Source organism: Thunnus albacares, chromosome 6 (assembly GCF_914725855.1).
Source record: "Thunnus albacares chromosome 6, fThuAlb1.1, whole genome shotgun sequence".
NCBI lineage: Eukaryota > Metazoa > Chordata > Actinopteri > Scombriformes > Scombridae > Thunnus > Thunnus albacares.
Window position 1 is genome coordinate 15,947,484 of NC_058111.1, and position 20,928 is coordinate 15,968,411.

At 40.5% G+C, this 20,928-nt stretch overlaps 2 protein-coding genes across 4 annotated transcripts in view; both read right to left on the reverse strand.

The window, feature by feature from the left end:
• ppp1r37 (protein phosphatase 1, regulatory subunit 37) overlaps positions 1-18,385 on the reverse strand; it is a 44,764-nt gene extending 26,379 nt beyond the window's left edge. The window contains exons 1-2 of one of the 2 annotated variants that reach the window (XM_044355035.1): positions 16,470-16,607; positions 15,367-15,394 (exon numbers count right to left, since the gene is read on the reverse strand). In XM_044355035.1, coding sequence (XP_044210970.1) covers positions 15,367-15,394; positions 16,470-16,520 — 79 coding nt within the window. In that variant the 5' untranslated portion in view covers positions 16,521-16,607. Of the gene's footprint in view, positions 1-15,366; positions 15,395-16,469 lie in introns of both variants that reach the window. The other variant, XM_044355034.1, reaches the window with a different exon arrangement.
• A 1,067-nt stretch (positions 18,386-19,452) lies between these two features.
• On the reverse strand, positions 19,453-20,438 carry LOC122984534 (histone H2A, sperm-like). 2 transcript variants are annotated; one of them, XM_044355044.1, is made up of 2 exons: positions 20,286-20,438; positions 19,453-20,013 (listed from the first exon to the last, which is right to left on the reverse strand). In XM_044355044.1, the coding sequence occupies exons 1-2, from the start codon at positions 20,390-20,392 to the stop codon at positions 19,590-19,592; spliced, it is 531 nt and encodes a 176-aa protein (XP_044210979.1). In that variant the 5' UTR covers positions 20,393-20,438; the 3' UTR covers positions 19,453-19,589. The 2 variants fall into 2 exon arrangements, with proteins under 2 accessions (XP_044210979.1, XP_044210980.1); XM_044355045.1 differs by having other exon boundaries at positions 20,237-20,328.
• Positions 20,439-20,928: the final 490 nt, after the last annotated feature.

Genomic DNA, 20,928 nt, shown 5'->3' on the forward strand with positions numbered 1-20,928 from the left:
AATAGTTTGATAGCTGCAGTTTGAGCTTTGAGTGGCAAATTCACTGAAACATGGCTGAGTCGGCCCTGCAGATCGGCTCAGGATATTGTATCCCTACATGACTCTTGAAAATGATCAAAATAATGAAGTCGAGGACAGGGGCACACTTTGAAAATGTTCTCTTTTTAAGTGACCTGTTTGTGCGTGTCCGCCTTGGGGAGCACTCTCTTGACAGAGAGGATCAGACTGTAACCCCTTTAAGGGCTCCCCTACTTAAGTTAGCAAAAAGAAGGTATTGTTCTTGGTGTGTGTGTGGGTCAGCCACTGCTGCCATCCCAGACTGTTGCGGGGGCTAACTCCAGTCAGATGACTGGGCAACATTCAAACACTCTGTTCTGGCTGAGAGTTGAAGTGAGGCACTCAAGCAGAGAAAGACAGCAACAAGGAAGGAAAAAAAATAGTTTATGTATGCAGGAATGTAGAAAGCTCAGGACATGAAATTACATTAACACAAATAGGATGATATGCATTGGTACTTATTTCAGATCCTGGGTATAGGTAGCGTATATAGACGGAATAGATAAATACAGAGTAAGCAGTTCATGCTGCTACAGACTGTACCGACGCATCTACAGTGCTAACACACAGGCTTGCTGTGTGTGTGTGTGTGTGTACAAGTGTGTGTGTGACTTTATGCTGCAGTCAGCGTTTTGATTTCTCTCGCCAAGGTGAGACTTTGTCCGCTTCACTTTTCAGTCGCCTCCATCGTTCTGAAGTTCATTCCCCCCCCGCCCCTGCCCCCTCCACAACTGTACAACACAGTGACAGTACAAACTGGACTAAGGAGAAACACTTATTATAATGTAATAATAACAATAATAATAATAATAATAATAATAATAATAATAATAAAACCCCTGTCTTCTTACAAAAACAGTTTCACTATTATCCTGGAGAGTAAACCCAATGCCCTGCGCAGACTGAGAGATTCCTCTTCTTACGTCAGTCAAGTAATAACCTGCTATAAATGATAAGCTATAGGACACTGCTGGCTTGGGGTGTGTACATATGATTGAATCTGTGCGTATGTGTTTGCACGAGCACACGTCAGAGTGAATGACCGGCTGGTGGGACAAAGAAGATATTCAGGTTCAGAATTGATAACCAGCACAAGCAGCCGGCCATGTTTGACCAACTGTGTTATTCACAGTCTCAATGAAACTTATCAACATTAGACAACAGCTGAAAATTACTACTAAAAGACTGATACTGCAGTAAGTCTGAGGCAATGGTGTGTTGGGGAAGCAAAATTAAAGTGCCAGTGCCACATGAATACAATGAGAGCAGCCACAACACATCTTTCACTCGTTTTCAGAAGCAGACCAAACAGCCACCAGAACGGAAGCCAGTCTGGTCTTTGATCCTGCTGCAGGCTTTGATACATATGTGCAGTAGGGCTGCCCTTTAAACATCGATGCTTTGACTCGTCAGTTGCGAAGCCCTTGAGTTGAATCTCATTTTGTCAGTTGACTCGCTGTACTACACCCCTCCCCTCCAACTGCGTCACTGTACACAGAGCAATGCAAGATAAAAGCGTGGTGGGCTATAAACTTTTACAAACTGAGTTTGGTCTCAAAAGGAGCTAACTACAAAACTAACAGTTACTGAAATAGACAAGAGTGGTGGAAACAGGGTGGTGGGATGCCAAGCAGTTAGCTGAATGTAAGGAAGGCTGGATTATAGCTACTTTTGAACCAGACACTTGTACAACCTCCCATAGTGCTGTCCAGTGTGACTGACTCTTTGGCTGATAGCGCTGTCAGCAGCCACACAGGAGGGACGTTAGGATTTTCTGACTGAACTATGATCAGGACACACTTTTTCTTTCTTTCACTGTGTGGAAATCTGATATTTTCACATCAAAGATAATGAACAAAGGAATTAAAACATGAGTCTGACACGTAAAACATGAGATGTAAGATTAAAGCTTTAACAGGAGTTAAGAGTGGGGCGAAGGAGGGAATAACACATTTCTCATATTCGTAGGCCACGTGTTTTAAAGAAAAATCATCAGTAATAATGCTGAGTATTCATAAAATAGTAAAAGCAGGAACCACAAGCACATGACAAATTAAAATGTAGAAGTTGAGAAACTTGCTGAATCTCTTGCTATAATTATATCGCAAGTAGGGGAAATTTAGTTGTTGTAATGTGAACAGAAATATTTAACTTTAAAAAACAAATCTACCTATTCTGAGCATTTTTCCTATTTTTGTTCCCAATAGCTAACTCTGTGCCACCTCCACGACACATGGTGTTACTCTTCTTTTCCACCTGACAGCAATGAGCTTCACTGGGAGGCGTAACGTGCAGGTGCAGGTGTCCTGACCAAACAGCAGGAACGGATGAGAATCCTTATCCAGCTTCCAACCTGCAAACCTGACGGGGCTGCCGCCTTGAAGTCGGTGAGTCGAATCATCTGTCGGAGACCCCTCAGTCGACTGAGATTCTTCAAATAAAGCACTCATTTTTATTTATTTTTTTGTCAGTCAGTGTGCATTACGATATAGAAGCTTACAAAAATGCACAGGTATATTTCAATGAGGAATTATAAATAAGGGGAATCACAAATATATTTTTATATTCTAGCTGGCAAACTTGCTACATTTTTTAAATTTAATTTATGTTCAAAGAGAAATACAGTAGCCTAATATACCTATCCTGTTGAAGACGAGAAATTATTATTTCACAGACAACAATGCCGTGCATTTATTTAAAATTTTCAAGCCTACCATTTTTATTATCATCATCTAAAAATAATTCCAATATTAAATAATTTAATTTGTTAACATATTCTTGTTTAGATTTATTTATTAACTTAATAATATAGGAGTAGGCCTATCCAGTTGAAGAACAGATGTCAGTTATTTCATAGCGGGTGATGCTGTGAATTTATTTTAAACTGTTTCATTTGTTTTTTCATTTACACGTTGTTTTTAATGTTTAAAGTGAAATAAAAATAATAGGCTATAAGAACTTGATTTTAATAGAAATACGTGTGCGCTGCCTGTCTCATTATTTGTTCCTTTCTATGTCAGCAATTCAAATAGGCCGCAATTTAAATCTTGCATCATGTGCAGCTGTCTTTCATTGATTTTTAAATGCTCAAAAATATGTTCCCATGACTCCGTTGCATTTGACTGTTAACGTGGTCGAAATCATCACTGAAACTCGTGCCAGTGGATTTTCTGATCGCCAGATAGTCTATATGAAAAAAGAAGGAATGAATCGTCGAATCTTCGTATTGAACGGCCAAATCCGATTCGACTGACAAAATTCTGAGTTGGGTGAAGCTCTAAAACACGACCAAACTGATGGTACTCTTACTGGGAATCAAACTCTTGGTTTTTGCAGTGGTGGATGGGAATCTGACTCCTATCCTCCCCATAGGCCTTTAACTAATTTCTTCACTCTAATTACTGCTGTACAATGTAGCCAACAACCACATGAAGTAAAACACTGCTGTTAAAAAGAGAACAGTCCATGTTTGTACTGCGACAGTCTTTCATTACTTCTAGAGGTCTTCACTTCAATAACACCACATGTACAGAAGACAAGATGCGCAGCACCAAGAACGTGACTGTAAAGGCTGTAACTTTGTGACAATGTCTTGACTGTCTAAAGTCTCACCAGTCCAAGCTTCACTTAGCGACAGATTCTACGTATATTTTAGGGTGGATCTGCGGAAAGAAAAACATGCTAAACATCAAATTAAGAAACTGATTAAACTTTGTAAATGTTAATCACTTAAAGGCCAGATACAGATAGATAAACTCAACTGTTTATTCTACATCGGGTGCCTGCCATTGACTCTATGACAGCTCCCCAAAAGTGAGGCCAAAACATCTCGATGACATCTTGATGACTGGCGGCTTGTAGTTCTTATCATGCTGATGTTAGTTTTTAATTAGTTATTTGACGATATAAAAAAGGGGGTGTGACATCATGACTGACTGCTGTGACAGCCGCTCTCAAACCTCTGTCAGGCAGCGGGACTCTAGCTCCAAATGATGTCACACAAGCAAGATGGCAGCTCCCGGAAAGGAGATATTCTGGCTCCACTTTTGCATAACGATAGAAAGTGAAGGCACGTCATTCATATTTATACAATCAATGATATCTGCATACACGGACATGTTAACGTGTTTGTTGGCGTATTTGTGGTCGTGGGTAGATGATGGTGGACCTTTGTGGCCACATGGATAGTATAGTATTTGAGGGAAACTCAAGGAAATGTAGGTGTCTTAAACTCAACAGTGCCTGGTTTCACAATAAAAACATAAGAAAGAGTATGAAGTACTGATCTATATCCTCAGCCTTTTCCACAAATTGAATAATGCAAAAAAACTTTTAGATATTTACACACTGGAGGAGAAGTCATAAAAACTAAAATATCCATCTGAATTTGACTACATTAAGAAATACGACATCAGTAGACATTTTAAGCTTTGTGTAGAAACGCAGGCACAGCTACAGAGACTTTTGTAATGCACAAAAGGTGGCAGAAACAGCAACATACTTTAAGTTGGGTCCATTTTTAAATGAGTACAAGATGGGATTTATTATTGTTGGAATGGCTCCACAACTTTTTATAGACACCCAGTTTTAATCCAGTATCCCTTGGTTAATCGTTCAGTTATTATTTGTTAAATGCCAGTTATATGTCAAAACATATTTGAGTATTTTTACATCAAAGTCCCTGTCTTGATCATCAAATATTTGATGACTCGTGGGCGTAAACAAAAATGTATCCAATCAAATGTGACTTGAGGCGACTAGCTAACCACACCCCTCTTATAAAACCGCACTTGACTACTTGTGGCTTGTAGTAGCTGGCAGAGCAACATCATCATCATCAGGAAAGTGTGTGTTATATTAGTGAGCAACAAACTTTGGTTTCATCTCCAAAAGAATGTGGTTTGAAGTGCGATTCATTCATTTCTCCCTCGCCCTCCTTCTGATCTAACAGCGCGGGTGAGGGAAATGTGTGTGGAAGCCAACAATCCTTGACAGCTCAGTATCGCTCTGAATTCGCTGCACCACGCCTGCTTTTTAGCGGTCCAATCAAATGTGGAGGATTTGATTTAAATCAAATGCTCACATATTCTGTTTCACTGGGAAATACGTCACAGTACAGAAGCTAAAGATGCTCAAACTTCTGTTTCACTGTGACTTTAAAGTTCCAGCTCTTCTTTTGGCCTGTATCCATGGTTTATAGTAGTCCTTTAATTGGAAAAAAGCATGTTATTAACTTCCTGTAGTGGTTTTAGGGTGAGGCTCTCCATCATTCATACCACCTTCATAGGTTTCACTGCACAGCTAATTCAGTTCAGATATATCCCGAAAAAAATCGTTTTTTTACTTGTAACCATTTCCTGTTTATGCTTTATCTACCAAACATATCTGGATACAGACATGTGGATTTAACCTAAATGCTTTTTCTACCAGTGTGTAAGTGTGCAGTCTTGTAAATTTGTACAGTACAGCGTGTGCGTTCCAGTGAACACTGTGTCCTTGGAAAAGTGTTATTGTGCAGAGCCGCTGTGGAGCAAGTGTGCGTGTGTAAACACTTCCTGAGGGAAGGTGGGGTTTGGGGGTGGGAGATGGAGGTGGTCCCATGCTTACCGCACTGTATTTTTACACACACCTCATTAATTAAGGAAAAAGAAGAAGAGGTGAGAGATGGAGAAAGAATTAAAGAATGTGTTTTTTTTTTTTTTTTTTTTTTAAATCACAACTGTACTCGATAGCAAAGAAAGCTATGTAAGAGAGCTTGGGTTGAACATCTTAATGAAAAATAAATAAAATTTGTGTGTATGAATGTAAGAAACAGTAAAAGAGAGACAAACGAAGAGAAAAAAGAAACAGTGGGCTCCTCAAGAGTCAGATGCTTGGTGTTAAATAGAAGTCAGAGATGTGCAATTCAGCCCTGCAGGATCATTAAGAACTGAGCTACAGCTGTTGCCTGTGTTTCTGCTTGCTCTGTCTTTGTTTTATTGCACTCCCTCCAGTACTGCTGGTACATGTACGGAGGGAGTGGCGATGAGGAGGTACGCAGAAGGGGGAGAGAGGGAGGATGATAACAAGGGAGGGGAAATGACTGCTCCAAACCAACCTTTAAATCAAAGGTGCTGTAAAAACCCAGTGGTTGTACAGTATATTTTAGAGTAATGTATTTTCCTTAACATATTTTAAAAAACAACCGAATATCTGATTATTCTAGGCAAAGTAATCGCTGTCTTGAGGCTTTAACCCATGCTCACATAGTGAGAAACATCAACGAGTCACCAGAGGTCCATTCAGTTCCTACAGAGCTGAGTAACAAGCTTTCCGGCTGTCATCTGAGCTTTCAACCCATTTCTGTGCTTCTTTGTTTCCCAACTGATGTAATTTTGTTTAATGAAAAACAGGTTTACATGACAAGAAGAGTAAAAAAGAAGAGGAGTAATCAGCTGTGAGTTATTTTCAATTGCTTTCAATAATGCTAATTAGATGCTGCCAGCTCCTCTTATCCACTCTTTTAAACCAATGTGACACAGTATCATTTATTTTTGAATTTCAATTAACGCTGCCTAACGAGCTCTTGCCATGCCAGTATAACATCTCGTCAAAATGATGTACCGTTATTAAAAAGGCAGCAACTAAAAATACAAGACTTCTCTTTTCCTTTGTTTCCGCACATCATCATCATCACACTGTTGCAGTTAAAGCCTCTACCACCGCCCACAAAAGGTCGGAACAGTTTGACCCACAGTGCCCACAGTGTGAGCGTGGGCTTTACCAGACTCAGGTTGTGCTAGTCTTACTGGGTTAGATGAGTGGATTGGTGTATGCTTGTTAAACTGTTACCATAACATGCTGTGTATGAGATAAGTAGTCAGGATTTTTAATTTGTTGCTCTATTTTAAATGTTTGTGAGGTGAGAAGCTATTTGTTGCATAATAGAGGTATAAAAGATCAATAAACACGCTACAGAAAATAAAATATTGCATTTAATGGTAGCAAACAAATTGCAACACTTCATGGTGTGTATAATGATTTAATTCAAACAGGGAGAGAAAATAGAGCTCTGAAAATTGTCAAAAGTTTGTCACACCTGACTAGTTGCTGCAGAAAGCAACATGTCCATCAGATTGTCTGTTTTGGAAGTTATAAAAAAATTAAGAAATACTGACATCTCCCTCTAAACTTCTGAAAAGAGCTTTCTACTGCTTTCAGACCTTGTGAAAAACATCTAAAAACAGCATGTAAGGGCCCTAACTGTTTTCTTATAAAACTCTTCAAAAGCATTTGATGTCAATGCCAAACCTTCAGGGCCTGTAAACAGACGTGATTCTTTTCTTCCAAGCAGCTGAACGACCTCACCTGCCTGAAAGCTGCTGTCATATGAAGGTGCTGAATGAATGTAGACAACCATCAATTTAGCACAAAAGCATCATCATGCCAGCTCTTGCTCCATATTTGTACAACAAATGATCATTTCACAGATGCTGTTTCTCTGCACAGCGCCAAGGGTACATCCAGAGTAACATTATCTGAATTGTTAAGTAAAGTCTAAGCCAATTTCTGAACATGTCTGTTATCTTTGTCAGCGTTGCCATGTCTGTACCTTCATTCTTTGTCTAGCTGCAGACGGGAAGTGCAAATACAGTGCCTACAGGTGCTGCGCTTTTTTCCTTTAACTCCAACGAAAAACGGGAAAACAAGCAAAGACAAGTTTGCGTGTATGCGGAGGAACAGGCAACACTATTTGCAGAAACTGGTAGGGAGACAGACAGATGACTGAAAGATCTGGCAGGAGGAACGGATTCCAATGAAATGTGAAAATGCACATCTTGGATAATGTCTTGAATTTCTTCTGTTTGACTTGTCTGCACGTTCTGGTTTCACTAGTTAAGAGTGATACAGGATACTCGATTGCAGCACCAACCTCAGTCAAGCGACTGCAGATAAACACCAGACCAGACCACATCTGGAAGAGCATGCACAGCTGGAGTTCCACGAGAGAATAACGTTGAGTTACATAACAACACGCAAAGAGAGAGAGAGAGGCCTGTAGTAGGAAAAGTGCAGTGAGAGATAGTTAAGTCTGTTGCCTGACTTACAAGGCACTGACCTAGCTTATACTCAGACAAATTGTTATGTAGCAGCTAATACACACACCAACCACAACGACTGACGACCAATCCTCTTGAAGGATTAGTACGCCGATAGGAGGAAAATCTAAATGCTTCCACTGCGGAAAGTGTGAGATCTCTGGCCGTCACCTTGAATTGATCATTTAGACCTAATCTGTAAGGTTCAAATGTCTACAACGGAAGGTAATAGCCAGGAAACCAGTGGTGACAGGTTACATGCTGTAAGTATTCCCAGCCAGCAGTTCAAAAAAGGTGCCTGAACACAGAGCACTTAGCGACACATGGAGGCCAGGTGTCCAACTAGCAGTGCTTAAGGTTTAATCCACTCTGTTTCAGATCTATAGCCAGCATCTTCAGCAGTCTTTAGGAGATTTGCTGCCCCACTGACTCAAACCACGCTGTCCCGCAGTTGCTGCAGTCAGTTGAAAACCTTGAGAGAAAATGTACACTTGTTGGTTTGACAGTTCACTATGAGCTCAAATCATCTTTTATTGTCTTTAAAAAGCCCAAGAATTGAGGAAATTATTATCAGTCATGTCTGGTTCCCTTCGTTTCGGTCTTCTGTCCATATTGAGTTTTTGTTTTAACACCCAATAACTGAGCTTTCTGAAAACAGTCTCCAAGTGTGAATAAATATAACAAAATAGGCTGCGCATTTCAGTGTGTGCAGGGAAACCAGAGCTTTTGGCAAACTATGATGTAAGAACAGTAACCAGGTTTGAGCTCTTAAATCCAGGCTTTTCATAAGTTGGTGTCAGATGCGTATGGGTATGGCCAAAAACAACAGTCCCATTTCATAAAGAGATTGCCCGCACACAAAAAAACAAAGAAGACGCTCTCAGGATCCAAAAGTACGATGAAAAACAATGACGCAAAGCAGCACCGATGCAGCCGGGGGTGTGTGCAGCACTCAAGTAAAGAAGCCAACTGTCTGCCACCACTAACCCACTCAATGGGCACTCCTTTAAAACGTCAATACCACTAATTACATAGAGCAGGTTCTGACATTAAGCTGTATAAATGTTTATTTTGATAGATGGCTTTGCCAGCACAAAGCAGCAGCACAGGAATGACTGATTGCCTAGTCAAATCACTTTCTTGATGTTCATTTAGTTGTCTGATAACAGAAGCAGAAAAATATGTCAATGATGCTTGTAACTGTGGATGGAGATCTTTATGTGAAACAGCCAGTGTGGATGCACGTGTTTTTACATGCACAAGGAATTTTTAATTTTAGCTAGCTTAGTGTGAAAGAAGGCTAAATTGAAAACATGAATATCACCTACATTTAGGGGTGACAAGGTTTTCACAAGACAACAGCAGTATGTGACATAACATGGCAGGCGTTTGGGCGAACTTCCAGAGATGGATGTGGATATATGTTGGGAGTGAAATACACAAGAGTTGCCAGCTCCTACTTATCATGCAAGTGCCAGTGTTCAAAATAGCCCCGCTCTCTCTCAGTCTCCAGCCCTGTTCTCTGCCATTTCACACTGCCGTGCTGTGGATGGTGACAGCAGCGTCATTCACACATGACAGTTGCCTGCCTGGCCGCTCAGAGGTGGGGCAGGAGACGGGGAGGACCTGTGGCACTGCTGCTGTGAGCTTTTACCAGTCTGGATGACAAGACGGTGACAGCAAGTAAACACACAGAGAAGATAAAAGTCCAATTTTAGAAGGGAGCCGCTCCAAAGAAGCACCTTTACGTAACCTGAATTGTGCTGTTCTAGCACAGGTCTGCACCAGGCAGAGGGTCAAAAGTAAGCAACGTAAAGTTGATGACTTCTAATGTTGTGGCTCAAGAAATGCCAAGACTTTGCAGGAGTGTGATTAAGCAAAAACCCTGGAATTGATTTCAAATAGCAGCGTGCGGATCAATAATTAACAGACCGCACTCAGCGTAGACTGAGAAAGAATCTGAAAAACAATTCCACACATGCAACCCTCAGGCCTCCTACAAACACACTCACATCCCACGCAATACCCATCCTCAAATTTACCTACACTGCACTCATACAACGTAGAAAAACTGTATTTTAGATTTGTTTGCACATTACAGCAGACAAAGCAACTACAGCTTGACAGGAAATAAAATCACAACATGTCTATGTTGCCTCCATGCCTTCAGTGGTACAAGATATTATGGCTGGACATCAACAACAGTCTGTCTCTTTGTTTGATAAACTATGATGATGCTTAATACAACAAAAAACAGAGCAGCCATTTTAAAAAATCTCCCACATGATACCAGGCCTCTTTCTGAGAGAAAGAAAGCTGTCGGACTAGCTGGAGAGAGACATTATGAGCTAACAGTTGTATGCTCTATTTTTAAATGAAAGGGCATTTTGTGCCATGTGTGTGGAGAGTGTGTAAGTAATATTTGTCACGGCAAGCCTCCTCAGGAGTGATAAGAGGGAGGGGGAGAGCAAGGAATTCCAGTTTGACGGGGACAGTAAGTCCTACACTGCTATCAGGACAGGATGAGAAATCATCATTAATCATCAAAGACAAATACTGGCATGTTTTACGTAGACTAGCATGTTCCATGTCTATTCTACCGTTTACTATCAGTGTCTGTCTGCACTGTAGCTTTGGGGCTACAGTGCAGAGAGACATGAGGTTCTCAAATACACAGTACAAAAGGTGCATGTGTAGCATAAACAGGCCAAAATGCATAATAGATGAATATATAAACTAAAACTAGACTAGGGGGCCGATAGTATCAGCTGGTATTATGACTGACATATCAGCATCAGCATGTACTGTTGGTCAGGAGAAAATATTCCAAAATAAGAAAACACCAATTCAGAGTCATGGTTACTTGTTTTATCTAGCAGACTCCATTGTTTGAGACAGGAAAGGGACATTTCAATCAAGTCCAGATCAAGTATTCATATTGTCCTATATCATACAGACGCACAGTTGAGTACATCTAAACTTTCCTTTAGTGCTTTTTAAAAAACAATAACTAAGTCAACAGCTCTACAACTATCGTACATATTACAAAAACACTGACCAGAGAACACAAACACTCAGAGAAAACACACAAACACTTGTTACTTTCATTCCTGATTTTTGCCTTGTTGCTTCCAGTGTTGTCTACTTCATTGCATTCTTTGCCTGAGTATAAATCTGCTGTTTCTTTGCATGTTTTCATGTAAAATGGGGTGTTAATGCCGTCTACATGCCAGCTGACATTATCAGCTGACATCTGATAATGTTAACTTGGCCGGTTTAAAGGGACAGGTTCACAATTTTTCAAGTCTGTCCTAAAACAACAGTCAGGTTCCCAAATGAAAATTGACACGTTTTTCTAGCTGTAATCATTCCTCCTGTTCATAAGAGATCCTTTCATAAAGAGATTTCAATGTAAGTGATGGGGGACAAAATCCACATCTGTCCTTCTGTGCAAAAATGTATTTAACAGTTTTTCTGAAGCTCATATAAAGCTTAAGCTGTCAAAATGAGTCAAATCAAGTCAATATCTTTCAAAGTTACTGTCATTTTCAGTGCCAAATTCCCTCTTGGCACTGCCTGCCCAGACACAAAGAAGGAATTTTTTACTAATGTTCATTTGGGCACCTGACTGTTGTTTTAAGACAGACTTGAAAAACTGTGAACTTGAACGCTTGTAGTCCATTTATCAAATATGATATGTTATACCAAGCCTTTCCTCTATTGTCCTAAAAATCCAGTACTGTTCTGGCTGTTGTATAAACTGAACCAACCTGTAGGTCTTCAAAGCCCTCGTCCACTCTATACACTGACAGCTTTGCCTATCAGTTTGTAGCTTGGTCCACAGCCACAACAAATAACATTTCATGGGTCACAGAGCCACTAATAACTTGGTGCCAAGTGGGCCTCGGGTCTGATGACACGAGACGGAGCTGCACGTAGGCCAAAGGGTTTGGTTGCTTGCAGGATAAATGGTCATTACTGTGAAGGAATTGTCTGCACTGCAAGTAGAGGGCAGGTTTATTTTCACACAATGACGTATTACAATTAGTTATAGGTATTAACCTTTATAACACACACTTGAGAACACTATTATTCACTGTGGCTGCTGTGGAAAACTATCTTGCATGACTTAACAAAAACAACCTCTGGAGATTTAAGAGTATTTGCGGTGACTGATAAGTCTGATAAAATAAGTGACTTAGCACATGCTTCCAGTATGACCCATTGCTTTTGTAAAGACATGCCTTGCTGATATGAGCCTGAGCTACACCTAGACTGAACTGGCCAGCCGCAGAGAACCAGGGAGGAGGAGAAATCGGGTAAGAGAAGCGGAGGGAGTAGGGGAAGCAACGCAGCATGTTGGGAAGTTCAGGAATCTCAGGATATGATGTAATATTTGCCCAGGCCTGGAGGGAAAGAACAAGCTCTCCTCAAGTCTTGACAGGGAGACGAAGAAGAAAAGAAAGAGTTCTATGAATGATATTGGACGATGCCAATTCTTGAAAAATTAGAGCACCAAGGAAGAAATGGAAATATGACACCCCAGCTGGCTACTATCGTTCTCTCCTGAACCCCCGGGTGTTTATTTTGAGTGGCAGCTTTCAAAGCTCCATGAAGTTAACTCCTGTTCAGAAGCTTAATTTGTGAAAGCAATTAAAACAGATTCAATACCCGTCTAACGAATTCTTCCCTCTGCTTTTACAGCAGTAACTCCATGCATGGATGAAGCTCCGGGCTCTGTGACCTCAGTCCCACCTCACTGTTATATTTCTGACAGGAGACATTACACAGGAACGTGGAGAACCTGACACCAGATCAGCAGATAAAGTGGCCGCACAGATCATAGATCTATTGTGGCGCAGTGCTCACTCCTCGCTAAGCATGAAGAGCCTTGAGGTAGAGATTCAGATACATTTCATTTCCTGGACTTTGTCTCAGACAGACACACACACACACACACACACACACACACACACACACACACACACACACACACACACACAGTGTCCCATGTGCAAGCATGTCCTCAAGATAGTAGATGTAAGAAGCCTGACAAAGGAACAGAAATCCATGTGAACATAAAAGGTTTGAGCAGGCCATCATTTGCAAAAGCTTTGCACCAGATGCAATTTCCAAATTTAACACACACATGACATATCCAATGCAAGGCAAACGCATACTTAGGGATGCATGATATTGGATTTTTTGCCCAGGGCTAGCTGGCTGTGCTTCCCTCTGGCAATGCCGTGGCTAATGCTCAGCTAGCATCCCAACTAGCCTCCCAAATAGCCCCATAAACCTCACCTAGAATTTTTTTCTTCAAAAACTGACTCAAAACAGTCGATCCAATATTAAAATAGCTGAGGATTAATTTTCTGTCAATTGACTAATCGATTAATCGTTGCAGCTCTAAAGGAAATTATTACATTTTAAACATTTTCAAACATAATATTAAGCTTAAGTAAAAACAAAAAAAGTGCAGAGGTGCTAATTCACACAGTAAAGTCCACAAATTACATTAATAACAAGACTAGAATTGTTGCGATTTGTCTGATCAGTCTTTTTCACAGAGGACTTTTTGACATGTCAAAGTAGGAAAACACAGGTGTATCCGTTTAGCTGCTTCAGTTTCAGGATCCTGGTCTTGTGCATGCTGGTTCACTGTCACCTGTGCTTTTCCTGCAAAGACAAGTCAAAATGTCTGCTATGCAAAAGGCCTATTCAGCTCAGCTGTTGACAATGACTGATCAATCACATTGTTCCTTTGCTTCACTGTAATTTATCAGAGCAGCACGTTGCAATGTTGGGAAAAAAGAAAAGCCTGTGTGTCAAACTGAGTCTTCAACATGATCACACTTAAAGATCACCAGAAATATTAAGATTTTTCCAAAATATTATGAACAGTAGAATATTTAGTCTCCACAAGCTTAACAAATGAAAGACTTTACTTAATAATAAGAATAAAGGAAGTATTTGCTTATTCAAAACATACAACATTTAAGAGTGCCAGCCTTTGCAGTTTAAATTATTTTATTCCTGCAATAATGTAAAATCTAATTCTTATAAATGTACCAAAGCCTTATAACATCTACATTACGAAACATTTTCACCACCATCAACTGTCTGTCTACCTCTATATCAAAAGTACAAACACAGTTGGACCTTTGGAATTTAAATAAACTACATGACAAATGTGCTGTGATAAATAATCTGAGCCCATGTTACAGTCATCTAGAGACTTTACTGTTCCCAGCACTCTGTGTTTCATAAGGTCCCGGAAATCTTGGCTAACTGCGTTGGACTTTGCCCCCGTGGAGTTTGGCTAAAGATATTTCATGTCCAATTTACTATCAGACTGGATGCCTGGCATGTGCTCTGTAAAAGGCACTGCAGACTGATACAGACAACACAGACAATTTGGAAACGCAACAATGACAAGCAAATGTCATGTTATGTAAAGTGGGTAAAAATATAGTTTACAGTCATGTGAAGCTAAATGTGAAAGGACAAATAGGGGACAACTTCAAAGTGTCTTTCTTAGTGGCTGTCTGGCCAATTGCATGGGTGTTAATAAAGCAATTTATATTCAGCTGAACATGAAGCAGTATTGTTCATAGATATTAACCTTGCTGCATTTGGGCTTCTTCCTACCGCCCCTCCCCCATCTGGACATTTCGCATCACTGACCCTTGCTTTGGCCTGGCCTACATTTTTGGTTTTATACATCAGGGAAAAAAACAGGACTCGCAATGGCTTAAAACCACACAGGGTCACACTGAGACTGGAAGGTCAGCGATATAACTCTAAATCAACACAAATGTGGCTTCTCAGACTGCACTCAGCTGTGCAACTGTGTCATCACCAGTTTTCACACTTTGTGGGTCTGTTTATTTGATCATGTCCATCGTCCACAACAGATGAAGGAGCGTGTGACTCACGGTCAGATCACACAAGACTAACCAGTTCCTCCACAAGAAAGAACTGCACATAAAAAGTGTACTAAAGCAGTCTAACTCTGCATATCAAGAACTATGCTGCATTAAAAATAAAATAAAAAACAAATATCAGACGTGGTAACAGCAGATTATCAATATTATTAGACTTGAATCATGATTTCTAGTGCAAAAAAGGTAACTAGGACATTCATTCAATTTTTTACTTTGCTTAATTTTACACAATAACAGTATTTTGACATAAAATACATACTGCATTTTGTTGTATCGGTACTTACTCTGTGCAATGAAAAAGTTGAATCTAATCTAAAAATACACAAAAAAAGAGAAAAAATTATAACTATACAATTGCTGACACTATATTTACATGTTGTTTTCACTTTATATTTGATTATAGTGGTAATGACTACTAATCTATATATAAAAACACATCAAATATACTTTATCTGTTGTGTCACTTTGACCTGGATTATCAGAAAACTGCACTACTGGTTTTGCACATACAGTACATTACGTTCATGCTCACTGGTTTAGAGGAACATGATGTAGATTGCTTTCTAACTTGGATCTACTTTTCCTACAGATCTATATCCTGATCTTATCTACCTCTCTGGTCTATTTTTGTATTGCTGTAGTGCTAAACTTGCCTCTTATCTAAATACATGGCATTTATTATAAAACATATGCATATTATCACATGGAGGATTAACTTAAAAAGGTGAAAAGGTAACTTCTCATTTCACTGTGACTTTAAAGATTGGGTATATCAACACAGTAAAGGCAGTGCCACATCCTGCATGAGCTTCCTCAAGAGGTGTTTTCACTGGACAAACAGGAACCGACAGTGGTAAAATGGCACACCTAAAGGAGTGGTGGGATCCTCTCACAATACAGCATACAGCACAGCCTTTGGTCTATATTTAGACATATATATGTACTTAAACTGTTGGAAAACACTAACAGACTAAGCTATTATGTTATTTGTCTATTTAAAAGTAAAACCTCTGTTTGAAAAAGGGGCGGGGGCACAGGTGCTGCCTGGGGACTTAATAGCATGTGTGTGGTGTGATCTTGCAATAGATGACGAGCTTTGAAATAAGACACAAAAGAACATTCCCCTAAAAGACCGGCTGATCAACACTACTCTCGTGTGTCAGTGTCAACATCCATAAACCAGTCGCATGTTCTCACCGATTACACATGGAGTACAGAACATGACAGTGCACATTTTACTCCCAATTTGAGCAGCTTGAGAAAACTGGAAAGCTGTCAGAAGGCCCATGAGAATTAATCCTGGCTTGTTCATACAGGCACAATAAACGAGTAGAATAAATAGAAACTAATTCACACATAAAAGAGATGCAGTAACACTGAGTATTACCATGTCTCCAGGGGTCCTTGGGCTCCACTGCTCCAGAGACAATATCCTCATCTGAGGGAAACGTCACCCGTTTGCCACTTGGTTTGTGTTTATCGTCCCCCTCCTGCACTGAGGGGTACAGCACAGCCTGGTCTGTGGCAGAAGCTTCTGTGCTACTCGTCTGGTTTGCATCTGAGAGGCTGTCCGCTGTGCTGCCAGCTGGGGCATCTTGAGTTGTGAGCTCTGAGTCTAAAGTATTGTCTGACAAAGATCTGACATTTGTCGATTCAGCCTCCAACACCCCACTCTCGTCGAGACTCAGATCCACACCAATGTCCATGTCCCCGCCATCATCCCCTTCACCCACAACAAACTTTGCAGGATCAGTGTCCTTATTGTCCTTCCTTTTCTCCACCACAATATTGTCCTTGTGCTGCTCATCATTAGAAAAGATCAAGTCAGTGGGATTCGCTAAAGCGGGGGAGTCTTGGGCACTGCTCTTTCTATTTCCATTGACCTCATCAATTTCCAGTGTGTCTTGTGCCTGGTGGTTATCCTCCTCGGCCACCTGAAGGTTGTCAGTGAGCTGAGGCATCAGGTACGTTTCAGAGGCCTCTGTGGGAACAATGTTTTGTTTTTCAGCGTTACTGTCCGTCATCAGTTCAGAGATCCGGGGGATGACCCCTTCGCTGTTGTTGGTAGTGTTGTGGTCATCGTCCACGTTACTTTTTGTCTTAACATTGCACAAATCTAAACGCTGCTCTTCGATATTCATGTTTTCATTTCCAGTGAAACTCAGTCTTTAACTGTGCCAGACAGCCTGGATATTAGGTTAAACAGTAACTAGGAACCAACTGACATGAATAAGCCAGTCTCTGGCCTCAGTCTCACTAAAAGACACGTAGATGTGCACCTATGCTGGTCCTTTATTGACCAAATTATATTTAAGTGCAATCAGAAAATTATTCCTGCGTATTGCCCGGTTTGTTGCTTTGGGGGATAAAGTGATTTAAATAATAGCTTGCACTAGTCCAAATCACAAGTGACTTTGTTGCATCCTTTAAAAATGTAAGATAAAGTGCAAATCCACACAAATATCAATACAATAAATATGTGATACCTGTGTGAAGTACTATGTCAGTATTTATTTGACAAACTAGGCAACTTTGCTCAACTATCACCAAGCCAGGCAGTCACAGTTACCACTTAATAATTTCTGCCAACCGTGTCCTATTGCTCCAAAAAGGGAACCGATGAAAGGCTCCCTGGTCGTCAGCACATTGCCAGCAGTATTTAAGAGGACCAGGACAGTCAATTGAAATGAACAAGTCACTCAGGGTGCCTCCATTACGCTAGCAAAGTGAGCTCACAGCCCGACACCAAACCAATTCATTTGCATGAATTTAAGCGAGCTAACGTTAGCTAGGTTGCTAAAGTTGTAGCCCGACAATGACACCCAGGCCCGTGTACGGTCGCATGCCTGCTTCGTTACGTTTCCCCCCGACAAAGTCCATTCTTCTGTGTCAAGAAAAAAATATTTTCCGGCTGTGTAGCTCTTGTCTCACCCTCTGTCGTGCTGCAACTCGGCTCGCATCACAACCCTCGACCAGCGGCGGCGAGGAAAAAAACAGGCGTCACACTCTGAGCAATGAGCATGTTTCGGTGGCTAACGTTACCGCCAGGGATCCGAGCCGAAGACACACTTGCCGCTCCTAACAGTGCTGATTATTATGAGATTATATTAAACTATATGCCGATCGTACACGTCTCGTAGATATCTCACTGTCCGGGAGAAGTACGTGGGACCTGTTTTTGTCTGGCGTTGCTATTCGCTAGCTTGTTGAAGTCCAACAACTGTTTGTTGTTCACACGTCTTACGTCAGCACGTCGTTACCCACAGAGGTACGTTCAGGAGACGCAGTGTTACATAGGGTTGCAAAACACCAGAGACAAACAATATTTTAGAGAAACATTTGTTTTTTTTTTAAAGGCAGTGGTAGAGGACGTATTCAGATCCTTTACTTAAGTAAAAGTACCAACACAGCAAAGTAAAAATAGTCCATTACAACTAAAAGTCTTGCATGACAAATCCTACTTAGGTAAAAGTACATAAATATTAGCAGCAAAATGTATTTAAAGTATTAAAGTAAAAGTTGTCCCACTCTTTTCGTCCCTCTGACTAATATATATGACATCATTAGATTATTAATACCGAAGCATCAGTGTGTAAGCAGCATGTTACTGTTGTAGATGTCCAAAACTAACTGGAAACTTGTGAGGGTAATTCAAGTTCAAGTGTGACAAAGTTCATGCTCACTTGAGCTTTGTAGACACTGGACAACCAGATTATGACACAGTCGGAATTCATTGACTAACAAACAATCTATAAAGATTTTCTGCTGCATTTAAGTCACATGAATACATTAAATTATGTCATGCTTTTGGCTGCGTTGTCATTTTTGGACATTTGCATCTTTTAAAAAAGGCTTGATCTTTGGCAGACTTCTCTCCTACAACAAGATCATGAGCCCTGTCAGTGCAAACAATAAGGTCTTATTTGGCCCCACTGTTATCTGTGAAGATCGTGCACAACTGAATGTTTAACAGAATACAACCCTCCACCAGTTGAAGTTATTTTATCCTAGGTAGCATCTTGGACTACATTTATGATTTTTGCACAATCCAGGATACACACAAAACAGGAGCCTTACTGTCGATTTCATTGGTATAGCTGCATGTCCTGAATAGTGTGTGGATGCACTCAAGTAAACCAAAACTTTCTAGACTGCATCAATATAGACTTCCTGTGGCTAAATATAATATAGTCTGCATAGTGTTTTGAAAAGACGTACAGGGACAAGATCAGATTTTGATAGTAAAGATTGAGAGTTTTGAACATGGGTGACTTTTTCCAGTTGCCAACAAGACAATGTGGGTCTTGAACTGTTAATCATTTTCTAAAGATGATCTATTGATTCCAGTGTTTGCACGTCAGCAGACTGAATCTCAGTGGCCAACTTCATTTAATCTTGATTAGCTACTGCCAGTCAGAACAGTGTCAAAGTAATTAAGGGCAAGAATATAGTTAAAAAAACACTTTGACTTATTGTATTATAACATTTTTAAGACTTGTATTTACAATTAAAACTCTTGAGACTGAACATCTTTAGCAGGACTGTCACCCTTTGGTGCCTTGGTTCTCTTGGGGAGAAGTTTTGCCTGGATATTTGGGATGACACCACCCTCTGAGATCGTGACCCCTGCCAGCAGTTTGTTGAGCTCCTCATCGTTTTTCACTGCCAACAAGATGTGGCGAGGAGCAATGCGTAGCTTCTTGTTGTCACGGCTGGCGTTTCCTGCCAGCTCCAGGATCGCAGCACAGAGGTACTCCAGGATGGCTGCGAGGTAAACTGCGGCGCCATTGCCAACTTGCTCAGCGTAGTGGCCTTTCCTGAGCAGCCTGTGGATGTGGCTCACTGGGAACGTGATCCCTGCTCTGGAAGACCGGGAAACTGAGGATTTTGGCTTTGGCACAGCTTTCTTCCTGTGACCAGACATCTTCAGTCTGAGATGAGAGAGATACTTTAGTCCAGATTACATAGTAAGACCTTAATTTCAGTTATTTCAAATACCTCAAAATATAAAAGAACAAGTCATTAAAACAGCTATGATTGAAATAAAGGCCTGAAGAGTTTTGGGTCACGAGGATCAGCTTGAAGAGGAGCATCTACATGTTTTAACATTAAAGCCAATTCCATCTTATAACACACAATTTAGTGAACCCTCACCAGTTCTGTTTGTTCAAAGATGAGACAGGAACTGCACATTGAAACTCACGATGCTGCTTTTACATAAGTTAGCCAGTAATTTGTTGATTGGTGACACCTGGCTCCTCTGCTGCGCGATATCTGCAGGAGGGAGCCCAATGTCCCTCTCACATTCATTGTAATAAATGACAGTACAAGATGAGACTTTTGTTTCTTTTGTCAGATTAACTTGCTTGCATGGTGTACTTTTTGTACTCTTCGGACACAAGAATCCAATTTCCTCATTAGTCTCATTAAGCAAACACCTGTGTGAGCTGGATGGTTCTGTAACAGCAGAAAATTGTGAGTGATAAATGGAAAATGACACCTCATTCAGACAATAACTGACCAAAAAGTACAACTTGTAGCACCTGGATGTAAACAATAAGAGTAGCAGCAGGAATAGTTGAAGATGTTTATATATGTGCATTCAGTGTTTAAATCAGAGGAGACACTTTAATCTTAAAAAAGGGAAACTGATGAGAGATTTAGCCTTCAGTTTCAATGACAGCGAGTTTTGAAGGTGCACTCTTTATTGATTATGGTGACAGTAGTTAGATTTTCACATTTTGAAAGAAAGGAGGGTTGTGGGAACGTTTTTAACGTTTGTAACTAAGTACATGAAATACGGCACTCAAGTACACTTTTGAGGTAGTTATATACAAAATTTACAT